Raw genomic sequence first — 13,237 nt, forward strand, 5'->3', positions numbered from 1 at the left:
AGGTGAAGATTCTGTTATGACAATTTGGGCTGCTATTCTTCCTAATATTTGTTACGAAATGGGATTACATTCTAAAGGAGGTTTGGAAGGATTTTAATAGAACATACATATTCCATGTGTCTTAATAGGAGGTTAGAAATAGACCTCATCTCTAAAGACGACGACAATTCTACTCAGTAGTTATCTTTTTTGGGAACCTCTATGTTCTGGTCTATGAAAGATGCTGGAGGGTTTATAATTGAATATAAACGGGGATGTGAAAATGTTCACTTATATAATGTATTCAAAAAATGTTTTAATAAAGAAATATTTTAATAAAGAAATATTTAAAAGATCTGTGTACAGACAATGAGGGGGCACTAATATTCGAGCTTACAAAATGTATATTTCCCATTCAAATGATGGCTGGTTAAGCCTATGTAATTGGGATAGGCTGATGTGATCAATGATTAAAACAATAAAATAATCGGAGGGGCGCTAATCTTCAGGCTTACAGACTGTATATTTCCCATTCAAACGGTAGCTGGTTAGGCCTATGCTGTTGGGAGAGGTTTATGTAATCAATGCTTATAAGTACTATAGGAGCCTTACATGACAGCAAAATTAGTTAAAAGTGCAGTTTAGTGTTTGTAACTATAGTGTTGCTACTAAAATCAAACTTTGTAGCTAAGTAGAGTTATGTATCCAAACAACTATAGTCTTATATATAGGGAGTATTTTAAAGACTTCATCTTGAGGGATAGTCATAAGAATGAAATACTAATTTTGGATGATCAAAGGAAGTATTAGAGAGGGGATGCTATATCCTAGATGATCAAAGTGAAGTTGTTCTAAATATTGTAGGGGAAGTGTATAGACCATTAAATGGTCAAACCTTATCAGAAAAGGTGCAGCAAATAATATTTATAGTCAGATTTGGGTGACAATTAGTATGGTCAGACCATATTGAAGAGATGCGATAGTCAGTAATTGTCAGTATTTGAAAAACGCTATCTCCATTCCTAATTTAACTCATAACCAATGCTACAGAACCCCCTTATTGCCCTGTGTATCAAGTTAAGGGATTGTAATATCTGTCTGCATCAAATAGATACGGACGATATTTAAATTTATACTCCTTGTCTGATTACAAAGAAAAACAGAGGTTCTACTCTACCCTAACACAATGTGTTTTATGCATTTTTATATGTCTAAATATATGTTTGAAATTATATCAATCACAACACTATTGAACCTCGCAAATCCAGTATATCACTATACCAAGATGTTCCGCCTGAATAAGCTATACTTCCCATCTCCAATCAAAAATGAATGAAATCCCACACCTCCATAATATGGCCAATCCCGCAGCCTCAATACACACTGTGAATAAACAAACACACCTCTTCTAGAGCCAACCAAAGGCACCTATTCTATGTCGTGACGTCACGACCAATCAGGTTTGTTTAATTACGGACCGATTTATAGTACTTCCAAATTCCTACCTGTATATAAGGTACCTATCTTCACAACCAAAAGAGCGGGATCACAACCCCATACAAAAGTTGTAGAGTATATATAACCATTCAAACAGTACGATCACTATTTTAAGATCACAACCAATACCTGTACCGGAAGTGACGTCACGAGGCTAACGTAGCCTACTAAACAGGTATATACCTTATCAATAAGGATTACTTCAAGGGCTACGAATACCCTATATAAGGCCACCTCTAATATGCAAAAACCAGTCTTGAGAAAGGCCTAGTACAGGCCGAAATGCGTAGACCAGCACTGGTAAGCCTTATTTCATTGTTTGCTATTTTTATAGGACATCCTACACTATATTTCGTTTCTTTTTTTTTCCACAGGTGGACCGTTTGTTTTTTGCCCTGTTATTTTTTTTTTTTAATACCATTTTTTATATACCTATTTGTTTATTGGGGCATTGCAGCACACATTCTTTGATCCTTTTTTGATTTTGCTGTACAACCACCGTTCTTCTGATCACATTTCCTTCACGTTTTCATCTATGTTTTTGGATCAAATTTATTGAACACACTCTATTTGGATCACACACAACATATTTTTTATTGGAATCTCACATAATATTTTTTATTGGACTCTCACACAGTTTATCACAGGATTATAGACACAACTTTGGATTTTCTTCAGACATTTTGAATATTTTTAATCTTTTTGGGACTTCACAAATTTTGATTTGATTTTAATATCTGAGCATTGCTTTTGAATTCACCATTGTTTTTATTTTTTATTGATTGTAGAATCTATTGTTTTTATTGATTGTATAATCTACTATCTATACCCATTTCCTATGATCATGGATCCATGAAGTACTTTTTTAACTGTCTTTATTGCTTTTACCACTGCCTTTTACATTTAGCGACCATTGTTTATTGTTCATTGTGTACAACATTTGCTCTTTGATTTTATATACATGTAGAATGTAAATAAAGTTATTTCTACCCATTTGATATAAAAAAACTCAAACCTAGCCTCCTAGGGTAGGCGCCTGGGCTCTTTCTCCTTTCCATTACAATTTTTGGGTAACTGCTAGGAGCTACCCGCCCCAGGCTTACAGGTTTCTATCAGGCGCTGAGGCCATCCATATATATATTGTCCCTGTAAGTAAGTCAGCTGCCTTAAATAATACAGACATTAGTGGTACTAGATAGGCTTGAGAGGGTTTTTACTGAATTTTGGCAACTAAACTTTAAAGGATTACTTTCTGTTATAATTTTTAAGCTAAACAACTAACATATTAAAGTTAATAAACATTAATTAAAACCTACTGACCTATATTTTCTCCAAAACGAAGTTTCATAACGTTCTAAAAGTTATATCTTTTATTCGCCGATGATGTCACGTTATCCTGCCCACTATTTTCAGCACTGAGTGTTCAAAATACTTAAACCAATAACTTTGTGTTTAAAGCGCCATTTTGAAACCTAGGTATTGTAAACGGATTGGTACAGAGCAAAGGATACCCACGGAGTGGGTTTGGAAAACAATTAAATTTGCAGACAAGATTTCTGATATACGGTAGAGATATGTTAATGAAATGCTATTGATAAAAAGCGTATTTGGGGTAGTTAGTTATTAACAGGCATAGAAAATATTTACTTACAGTGGCCCTTTAATATAACATAAGGCTGAACATAGCGTGATATTCAAAACTGAAATGTGCATGAAAATTGAGAATATAGCAAAAGCTATCATTGTTTCAGGGGCACATATGTTATGTATGCTCTGTGCAAACTCATCTTCTCACACAGTTGGCAGTGGCATGTATTGTGTCAGAGATGACTGTTGTCTGGTGGTGGAAATCAGATGTATGGGGCACAAGCAGCATATGCACATATGATTCTATTCAAAATCAAAATGTACTATTACATAAGTTGATTTTGACTATTTCTTAACATGCTTTAATCTTTACTGATATTACAGCCATAATACTGCCTTTGTACCTAGTTAATGTATAAAGCCGAAAACATTACTTAAAAAGAATGTATATTTTATTGATCACACTGCAACCATGTTTTGTCTTACAGTTTCTGCAATTTGTATTACAATTTAGCATTGCCTTCAATCCCTCATTCAAATTATATTTCATATACAAGAAAAGTAATTTACAGCATTATCAAAGTCATAAATATAAAGAATGCGCATACATTACGTGCAAAGCCAATTTTTACCTTCAAACTTGAGAGCTGAAAAGAAAAGATTTGTATCTATATTGATTTATTACTGCAACAAAGAATGAGTTACATCTGATGGCATCAAATACAAGAACCCAGGTTTTTAAAAAAAAAATGGCCAAAACAGCTCTTTTAGTTACAGAATTTGCTTTTTTTTGGCCACCCTAGCAGTGGCAGCTGGTGAAGTTTTAAGTTGGTAGAGCAGAAACTATGCCCCTTCTTCAGACCCCACCTACTAGGATTGACCTCTCAATGACCACGAATTCTTTTTCTAACATAGCGGAAAACATGATTACCAAGCTACTTAATGTTAGCAGTCAAAAAGAGATACGATCACACAATCTCTGAAGAATGGGGCAGCACCTATGTGATATTACATCTCTCTCTTTTTCCATCCCAACATACACTTACAATTTTACACATACTCACAGACAATTTTTATTCTTGTATGCATATGCTTTACTCAAACACATAATTATACAATAGTCTCTTAACCTCTTAAGGACAAGGCCATTTTTCAATTTCTTTCCCTTAAGGACCAGGGCTATTTTTACATTTCTGCATTGTTTGTGTTTAGCTGTGATTTTCTCATTTACTGTACCCACACATATTATATACCGTTTTTCTCGCCATTAAATGGACTTTCTAACGATACCATTATTTTCATCATATCTTATAATTTACTATAAAAAATTTTTTATAAAATATGAGGAAAAAATGGAAAAAAACACACTTTTTCTAACTTTGACCCCCAAAATCTGTTACTCATCTACAACCACCAAAAAACACCCATGTTAAATAGTTTCTAAATGTTGTCCTGAGTTTAGAAATACCCAATGTTTACATGTTCTTTGCTTTTTTTGCAAGTTATAGGGCAATAAGTACAAGTAGCACTTTGCTATTTCCAAACCACTTTTTTTCAAAATTAGCGCTAGTTACATTGGGACACTGATATCTGTCAGGAATCCCTGAATATCCCTTGACATGTTTATATTTTTTTTTAGAAGACAACCCAAAGTATTGATCTAGGCCCATTTTGGTATATTTCATGCCACCATTTCACCGCCAAATGAGATCAAATAAAAAAAATTGTTCACTTTTTCACAATTTTTTTTCTCGGAGGAGGAAGTAATGCAATCAATTAAAAGTTTAGCTAATAATAAGGCTGCTGGTCCTGATGGACTCCCCCCAGAATTTTATAAAATATTAATAAATGAAATTACACCCACAATAACACTTCTTCTTAATAAATTTTGGACAGGACAATTGATACCTTCCCAAGACTTCAATGAATCCATAATAATTATTATACCTAAACCAGGGAAAGACCCACAATTATTAGAATCATACAGACCAATTTCCCTATTAAATACCGACTATAAGTTAATTACAAGTATAATAGCCAAAAGATTACAATTGATATTGGGGGGATTAGTCCATCAGGACCAGACTGGCTTTATGAAAGGACGCTCATCTAATATTAATTTGAGAAAATTATATATAACAATAACAGATGTATGGTATAACAAGAAATATAACAAAAAAATAGAAGAAGCAGACTTATCAGTAGTAGCTCTAGACGCACATAAAGCCTTCGACTCTATAGTCTGGGACCACATATTTACAACATTAAGCAAATATGGATTTTCCGGGAATTGTTATAACACAATTGAATTACTGTATAGGAAATCCCAAGCGGCCCTAATTATAAATAAATGCAAAACAACATCCTTTCCTCTTCTGAGAGGAACTCAGCAAGGGTGCCCACTGTCCCCTTTAATTTTTAACCTGGCCCTAGAACCTTTATTAAATGCAATTAGAATAAAGATTCCAGGAATAAATATTAGGGAAACAGAGATTAAAATAGCAGCTTATGCAGATGATCTTTTGATATTTACCAGACAGTCTTCAAGGAATTTTAAAATATTATGTCAATTAATAGATCAGTTTGGGTCATTTTCCGGTTATAAAATTAATAAACACAAATCAGACATATTATGGCTGCATAGAAACAAGGACTCAGACACCCAGTGCTTCAAGGAAATAAAACATTCAATAGTATACTTGGGCCTAAAATTCTCAGCAGACCCAGAAGAAATATATATGTTAAATATAAAAGAAGCAACTCGCAAATTTATTGACACTCTTAAAAATTGGAAAACCCTTCCCCTGTCTTTATATGGTAAAATAAACCTTTTAAAAATGGTTGCATTACCTCGCTTACTATATATTTTCCAAAATATCCCTTTATTATTGAAAAAAACAGAAAGGAAGAAAATAAACACTGCTATTAAAACATATTTGTGGGGGGAAAAGAAAGCTAGATTAAATCAAGGAAAATTAACACTCCCAAAAAAACTGGGAGGAATGGCCTTACCAGATATTGGAAATTATAACCTAGTGGCGGTAGGGAAAATAGCCATAGATTGGTTGTTAGATATAGGACATTTCACCATACTAAAGATAGAAAGTCAATTAGCTAAACCATTATGTCTGAAAAACTTAGTACATATGGAAAGTAATAAATTGCCCATATACATTAAAAGAATAAATTTATTAAAAGATCCAATATTAGCATGGCATAAAATATGTAATAAACTAAATATAAAGTTTGCGGTCTCACAATATCTGACTATTAAGGGAAATCAAGAATTCCAATTAGGCTTTCTAACAAATGTTGGCTCAGAATGGGAAGAACACGGTCTAATTAATGTCGCACAGCTAATAGACAGGGAAGGGGCTATTCCTAAGGTTATAGAATTTAAGAAAGCCCAGGAACAATTTCAGTTTAAGAAAGAACACTATTTTGCATACATACAAATTAGAGACTATTGCTTGAAACTTATGAGAGCACATGGGAAAACATGGGAATATCAAGCCTTAAAACCAGTAGTTAGCGCATTTAAAAATAACAATTTCTCCATATCAGGTTTGTATAATATTATCAAACAAACTGAACATAAAGATCAGATAGAGAAAATTACACTAAGATGGAAGGACATGTATTTTCCAAATATGACAACAGAGATGATGTTAAAAAGCATAATAACAGTAGAAAAGACTATACTAGCTATGACTCTACGTGAACAGCACATTAAAATAATTTGGATGACATATATTACACCTGAAACAATGTCTAAATGGGGGAAGGATCATGAGAGATATAAGTGCGAGAAATGTAAAATGAGTAAGGCTAACTTAATACATTGCCTCTGGGCATGCCCTAAACTACAAAGGTTCTGGAAAATGGTGATTTTTTGGGCTAACAGAATTTGTAAGATACATCTGGTATTACAAGCAGACCATGTTATATTTTTAAGCTTTAAAAAGACGGAAGCTACACAGTGTAAAATCTTCCTCTCAATGTTAATTATTCTAAGTAGGAATTTGATTCTTAAAGGGTGGAAGAGCGAAAGGGCACCTACACTTAAAGAATTGAAAACTATTGTGCAGAAACAATTTCTGATCGAGCAGAATGATATTTGGTATAATCTAGAGATAAACGTGGGTAGATTCTTTGAAAAATGGAAATTCTGGATTAAGACACAGGATAGAAATATACAAAGGGACCTTATTTCCAGATTTGAAAATACTATATATATAATGGAGAGTAGGCTCAGGGGAGAGTGGCTATGAATTAGATAGGAGAAGTGATAGTCAGATATATAAAGAGCCTATGCGATTTTTTTTTCAATACATTTGTGTTTATTTTTGTTTTTCTTTTGTTGGGTTTGTTCAATTATAGATAAAGAAGTTATAATTGGGAGAGAATAATAGCACAAATCTGTTTGTTCAGCAGACAAGAATTGTTTTTTTTTTCTTTTTCCTTCTTCCTTTTATGATGAAATGCAAGTCTGTATATTTATGTTAAAATATCAATAAAAATTATAATTAAAAAAAAACTGATTGATTAGATGTCTCTTAGCAACAAAGGAAAAACTGCTACTTTGTCTTCCAGTAGAGACCCCAGCCCTCTTCTGGGGCTGTGGCATGAAGTAATGGACACTGTACAAATGAAGTTTTAAAACAAATAAAAATAAATTCCTTCTAAAATAATTAATAATGTATATTGCAATGATTTTTATTAAGTATAACCTACTGCTTTTTTCTTATGTCCCTTTAACCAAGCAGGACATTTAAAGTGGTAGTGTCATAGGGAGGGCACATAACTTTTAAATAAAACGAGCTAGTAACTTTTAAACTTTGACTAGAAAATTAAAGTGATATTTTTCCACCCCTGTATATATGTGTGTGTATATTCTATATAGAAATAAAAGTCTTAAGTGATTGGAATGAATTGCAGTTAATCTGTGGAGAACCTTTATTATTAAAGTACCACTAAATACAGTAGAGTTGCATAATTAACAAGTGCATAATAAAAAGACAATACACTAACACTTACTCTGAATCTCAAAAAAGCAGTAGACTTTTTTTCTGGTAAATTAATTTTTTTCTCCTATTTTCTGGTCCCCTGTATCATGTGACAGACATAAACCAATTACAGATTAGCATACGTATACCCTGTGAGTTTGTGCACTTGCTGCCTTGAGTGTCCCTTTAACTGTGAGGGAGATTATGGGTTGCTTGACAACTGTTTGTTAGCGTTAAGTGTTTCATTTATGTTTTGAAGTCTCAAGACAGTTCCATTGCTTAACTAGTTTGGAACAGACTGCTTGTTGTAACTTTGCAAAGAGCACTTTTTTTTCAGAGGCTATAGTGACAAATGGGCTTTACATTATCCTTTAATTAAAGGGACAGTCTAGGCCAAAATAAACTTTCATGATTCAGATAGAGCATGTCATTTTAAACAATTTTCCTATTTACTTTTATCACCAATTTTGCTTTGTTCTCTTGGTATTCTTAGTTGAAAGCTTAACCTAGGAGGTTTGTATGCTAATTTCTTAGGCCTTGAAGCCCACCTCTTTCAGATTGCATTTTAACAGTTTTTCACCACTAGAGGGTGTTAGTTCACATATTTCATATAGATAACACTGTACTCGTGCACGAGAAGTTATCTGGGAGAAGGCACTGATTGGCTAGACTGCAAGTCTTTCAAAAGAACTGAAAAAGGGGCAGTTTGCAGAGGCTTAGATACAAGATAATCACAGAGTTTAAAAGTATATTATTATAACTGTGTTAGTTATGCAAAACTGGGAAATGGGTAATAAAGGGCTTATCTATCTTTTAAAATAATAACAATTCTGGTGTAGACTGTCCCTTTAAAATGAGACCAAAAGTACATTAAACTGCTTCAAGAAGTGGATTAAATAGTAATAGAACAAATTTGCATACAAACAGCACATTAAATATATAGTAGACTGTAATATGAGTGATGTGACAAATTTAAGATTAACATTAACTGAAAAATAATAAAACATACAAGGAAATCTTAAAATATGGACGAAGCAAGGAAAAGCCATGAATACTCTAGTGAATAGAGTACATTTTGTTTAATGCCCACAACAGAAGAGTTTTCCTTGTTTGCTGGAGGTCAATTATTTAGCCCAATAGCATTGACAATGTCAACCATACTGTTCAAGTCTTAGATACTATTTTGCACTCTGATGTAATTAACAAACTGACATTTTAGAGCTTGTTGAAAGTATGTGGACAAAGCCATTTTAAGGTTGGGGTCATATAATGTTATTATAAAATATAGAACATACAAATCTGTGTTTTTAACATTGTCTCTTTTCATTTACAATCAGGAAATGCACAAATCAGACTTAACAACTTGTCTGCAATGTCAAGGGGTTTTGTGATCTGTGCAAATTAAAAAAAAAAGTAATATAATTAATTTTACAATTATTGTATATAATAAATTCATGTCTAGCAACAACAGCAAACCTACTACCTCTCATTGGTTTAAAAAAAAATAACAATTTGGTTCCCTATATAAAAGAAAAACAAAATATTCATTCTTATTTACAAAATTGTTAATCCAAATCCCTAGATAATCTTAATCTCAACAGAATAAAAATACATCAAAATGTTAAGAAATACCACAATTACCCAAGTAATAAAAATAATGCCAGATCTGTGCATCTTTATTGTCTCCTCAAAGACTATTTTAGTTGCATTGGGATGCATTTTTCCGACAGTTTGCACAATAGTCTAATTTATTATAGCGTTGTGTGAAAATCACAGATCACACAATTAAAAAAAATTTTCCTATACAAGTTGTGATGATTCTAACCGGAGTACCGGATGGCAAATCCTTTTCCACATGTAGATAATGTTGATGAGTATCTGTCTCTGACAAATGAGAACCAAACAGTCATTAACACTGGTTCCCTGTTTTTATTTGCTGTTGTTTTGGGTTGAGCAGATGTTATCTTCTGCCAAGGAAACCTGATTGCCGGGTGGCTGCTCTTACACAGGAAGCACAACATGCTGTCTTGTAATACGCATATACACATAGTCTGGCCTGGACTACCACATTGCAGTTGTAGTATTTATCTTTGCAGTTTCCATCTGTGGCAAAAGTAAAAAAAATTGTTAGATACAAAGTATAGCATGAGTATATAATATTTTAAGCCTTGTGAACTTATTGTGTGGGATTTGTCTGTTTTAATTTGCATTAGTTTATAATTAGATGTCTCAACTTTGCATTTAGGAAAATCAGATTATGTTCATGATGTACAAAGGAAGGAGCAGGAACCTGGGGCGATATTACATATGCGGTGCAGGCTTCAGCGTAACTTCGGAAACCCGAGCCGCCCGTAATTTCACCTCACACATCGGAGTATCACATATACGGCGCCTACAGATGCTAGACTGGTGTAAGTAGGACAAACTGGTGATCTTCAGAAATGTGTGCGAATACACCGTCGCAAGTAACTTACGCCAGTATTATGTTCGCGTAAAGTGTCAATAAAAAATAGTTGTATGCAAAGGAGGATAACGCATGTAAAAACTAAACCAGAATTAAACTAAAAGATCCCTATACAGACCCCTGCGTAACCGCCATTCTTGCGTGTTTGGATTGTTCGTTGAGCTACAACACACGGCCCAGGAGAGGAAAATTAGTGAGAGTAGAGAGAGGCGCAAACAGAATAAATAGTCAGGTCGCATTGCTGGATTGAGTAAACTTACAAATAAGGATAAAAAAGTCCCCATAGAGGTGCGCTAGTGTGGAACAAACAATCTTCAAACGGAAACAGTGAATTAAGGCCGCACTCCCATAAGAATATCCCAGATGGACTCCTGTATCTGTACATGTTCGGACCACCTGATGCTCAATCTCCTACAGGTCCTACCTGTAGGACCTGTAGGAGATTGAGCATCAGGTGGTCCGAACATGTATGGAACATGAAAAATAATTATAAGAACCATAGTGTATCTAGGCACTGTAATCATTCACATAGAGGCCTTACAGACTGTTTTACCCTCAGTCCTATAGAATTCATTCCCACATCCCATTTGTATAATAGGTTGTCTAGGTTGAGGCAGAGGGAGACCTACTGGATATACACTTTGAAGAGTCTCCATCCTACTGGTCTTAATCTTAATGTAGACTTGGCGGCCTTTTAGTGATCTAGAAAAGTGTGATCCAGTGGGTCTCCCTTAGTCTGGGACTATGGCAAAATATTTTCTAGTTAGTGGACATTTGTGTGATTATGTCTAATTCACCTTGTTGATGGGATTTTGTTGTGGTCCCGTGCCTATCCTATTGTGGATATGGACGGCACTGTTATGTAAACACCTATTTGGGAATCACATCATTCATTTTGTTTGATGTGATTTTGTTATGGTTCCATGCCTATCCCATTACTAATATGGATAGCAGTGTCATATAAACACTTATTTGGGAATTATTTGCAATTTTTATATACATAATGAATTTTGTATTTATAATGAATTATTATATATGATTAATTATTAATATTAGGTCTTTTGATTTATTCATTTTTTATATATATATATATATATATATATATATATAGATTTATATAAATTGCATATATGTTTATAGTTGTCATATATTACATCATTTAATTATGTTGTTAGTATAGACCCCCAGATATGGCTAAGATTGAGAGAGAGATATATATATATTTTAGAAATTTTTTATATTCTGTTTGTATAATTTTAAGATATGTATTTATATTTTATATATTAAGTTGTTAGATTAACATATATTTTATCATTATAATCAGTATTTTTATAGGGATTTTGTATTAAGAGTAAGATTATCATACTTACTGATGTATTTTATCTGTTGGGTGTATCTGTTGCACACTTATACAATCACCTAAACAGTTAAAATTCATCCTTGTCAGACACGTGTGTAATTGAGACCGCCTCCTGATAGGTGAGCGTAGGGTATTTAGTGCGAGCAAATGTTATGTAATGTACAGCCTGATGAAAGGGCCACCAGCCAAGAAACGCGTTGCTGTTGTTTATCTAATAAAACTATTGCTGTTTTTACACCTACGCTTGCACTGTGATTATATATCACCATCCCCACCTTTTATGTCAGTTAGTTGTATCTAGCAATACAACTTTGTTGCAACACATCGAGATCCTGTAGTCGGTGTTCAGGAGTAGCGGATGATTTGATTGGAGGATCCTCTGTGATGTACCTGGCCTCAGTGTGTCTGTCGGGCGGCTCATAACAGTCCCGACTCGCTACCTTTGGCACTTTGATCGTGCCGCTGCGTTTGTGAGTATACTGTATTTGTGGGGAGAGGGCTCTATCTGTGCCTTGGAAATCCCTACGATACTGTTTTATGGTTGGCGCCTCTCTTCTTTTATCTCCATTGAGTAAACTTGTACACTTACTTACACATATACTGACATATTGTACACATTGCATACATACATATACAAATACACCACACTTTTTTTTTTAACACCTCACATATTTTATTTTATTTTTACAGTGTGATAGGCTGAGTGTTTGGTTGTGATTGTGTGCAACTGAACTGGAAGTGAGTGGGAGTGTGTGTAGTGTGATTAGTGTGAGTATGGCAGGGAGAGGTAGGGGAGAGGGGAGAAGGGGAGAGAAGTGGCAGGGAGAGGAGGATAGGAGATGACAGAAGGAGCAAATCCAGGAGAGGGAGTAAGTGTAGTGGGGAGAGGGAGAGCCAGAAGGAATGATGGGAGGAGAGATACCAGAGAGCCCCAGATACCAGGCAAATCCAGGAGAGGGACAGAGGGTGCAAATGGGGACAGGAGGGGGGGCAAGGGAGAGGATAGGGAGGAACCCACACTGCCAGGGACATCACAGGGAGGAAGCCAAGTGGCCATGGAGGATGAGAGGCTGAGATGTCCCAACTTCTCATTTGATGAAAATGTTGCCCTAGTCCAGGCCATCATCGACAACTACAGTGACCTCTATGGGCAGGAGAAGGGCAAAGGCAGTGCATGGATGGTGGTAAAGGATGCCATCAACAGCTTGGTCCCACAGAGGACTGTAGAGGGCCTAAAAAAGAGGTGGAATGATTGTAAGAGGCGGGTCAAAGAGAAGATGGGGCAGGAAGCTGTCCACCAGAAGAGAACAGGCGGTGGACCATCCCTGGAAATGGAGTACAACA

At 34.7% G+C, this 13,237-nt stretch overlaps 1 protein-coding gene across 2 annotated transcripts in view; it reads right to left on the reverse strand.

Annotated features, from left to right (window-relative positions):
* Window positions 1–3,497: 3,497 nt before the first annotated feature.
* The window catches only part of THSD4 (thrombospondin type 1 domain containing 4), a 1,326,695-nt gene continuing 1,316,955 nt past the window's right edge, over window positions 3,498–13,237 (reverse strand). For both annotated transcript variants that reach the window (XM_053717542.1, XM_053717543.1), the window contains one exon: window positions 3,498–10,172. In XM_053717542.1, coding sequence (XP_053573517.1) covers window positions 10,030–10,172 — 143 coding nt within the window. In that variant the 3' untranslated portion in view covers window positions 3,498–10,029. The remainder of the gene's footprint in view (window positions 10,173–13,237) is intronic.

Source organism: Bombina bombina, chromosome 6 (assembly GCF_027579735.1).
Source record: "Bombina bombina isolate aBomBom1 chromosome 6, aBomBom1.pri, whole genome shotgun sequence".
Classification (NCBI taxonomy): domain Eukaryota; kingdom Metazoa; phylum Chordata; class Amphibia; order Anura; family Bombinatoridae; genus Bombina; species Bombina bombina.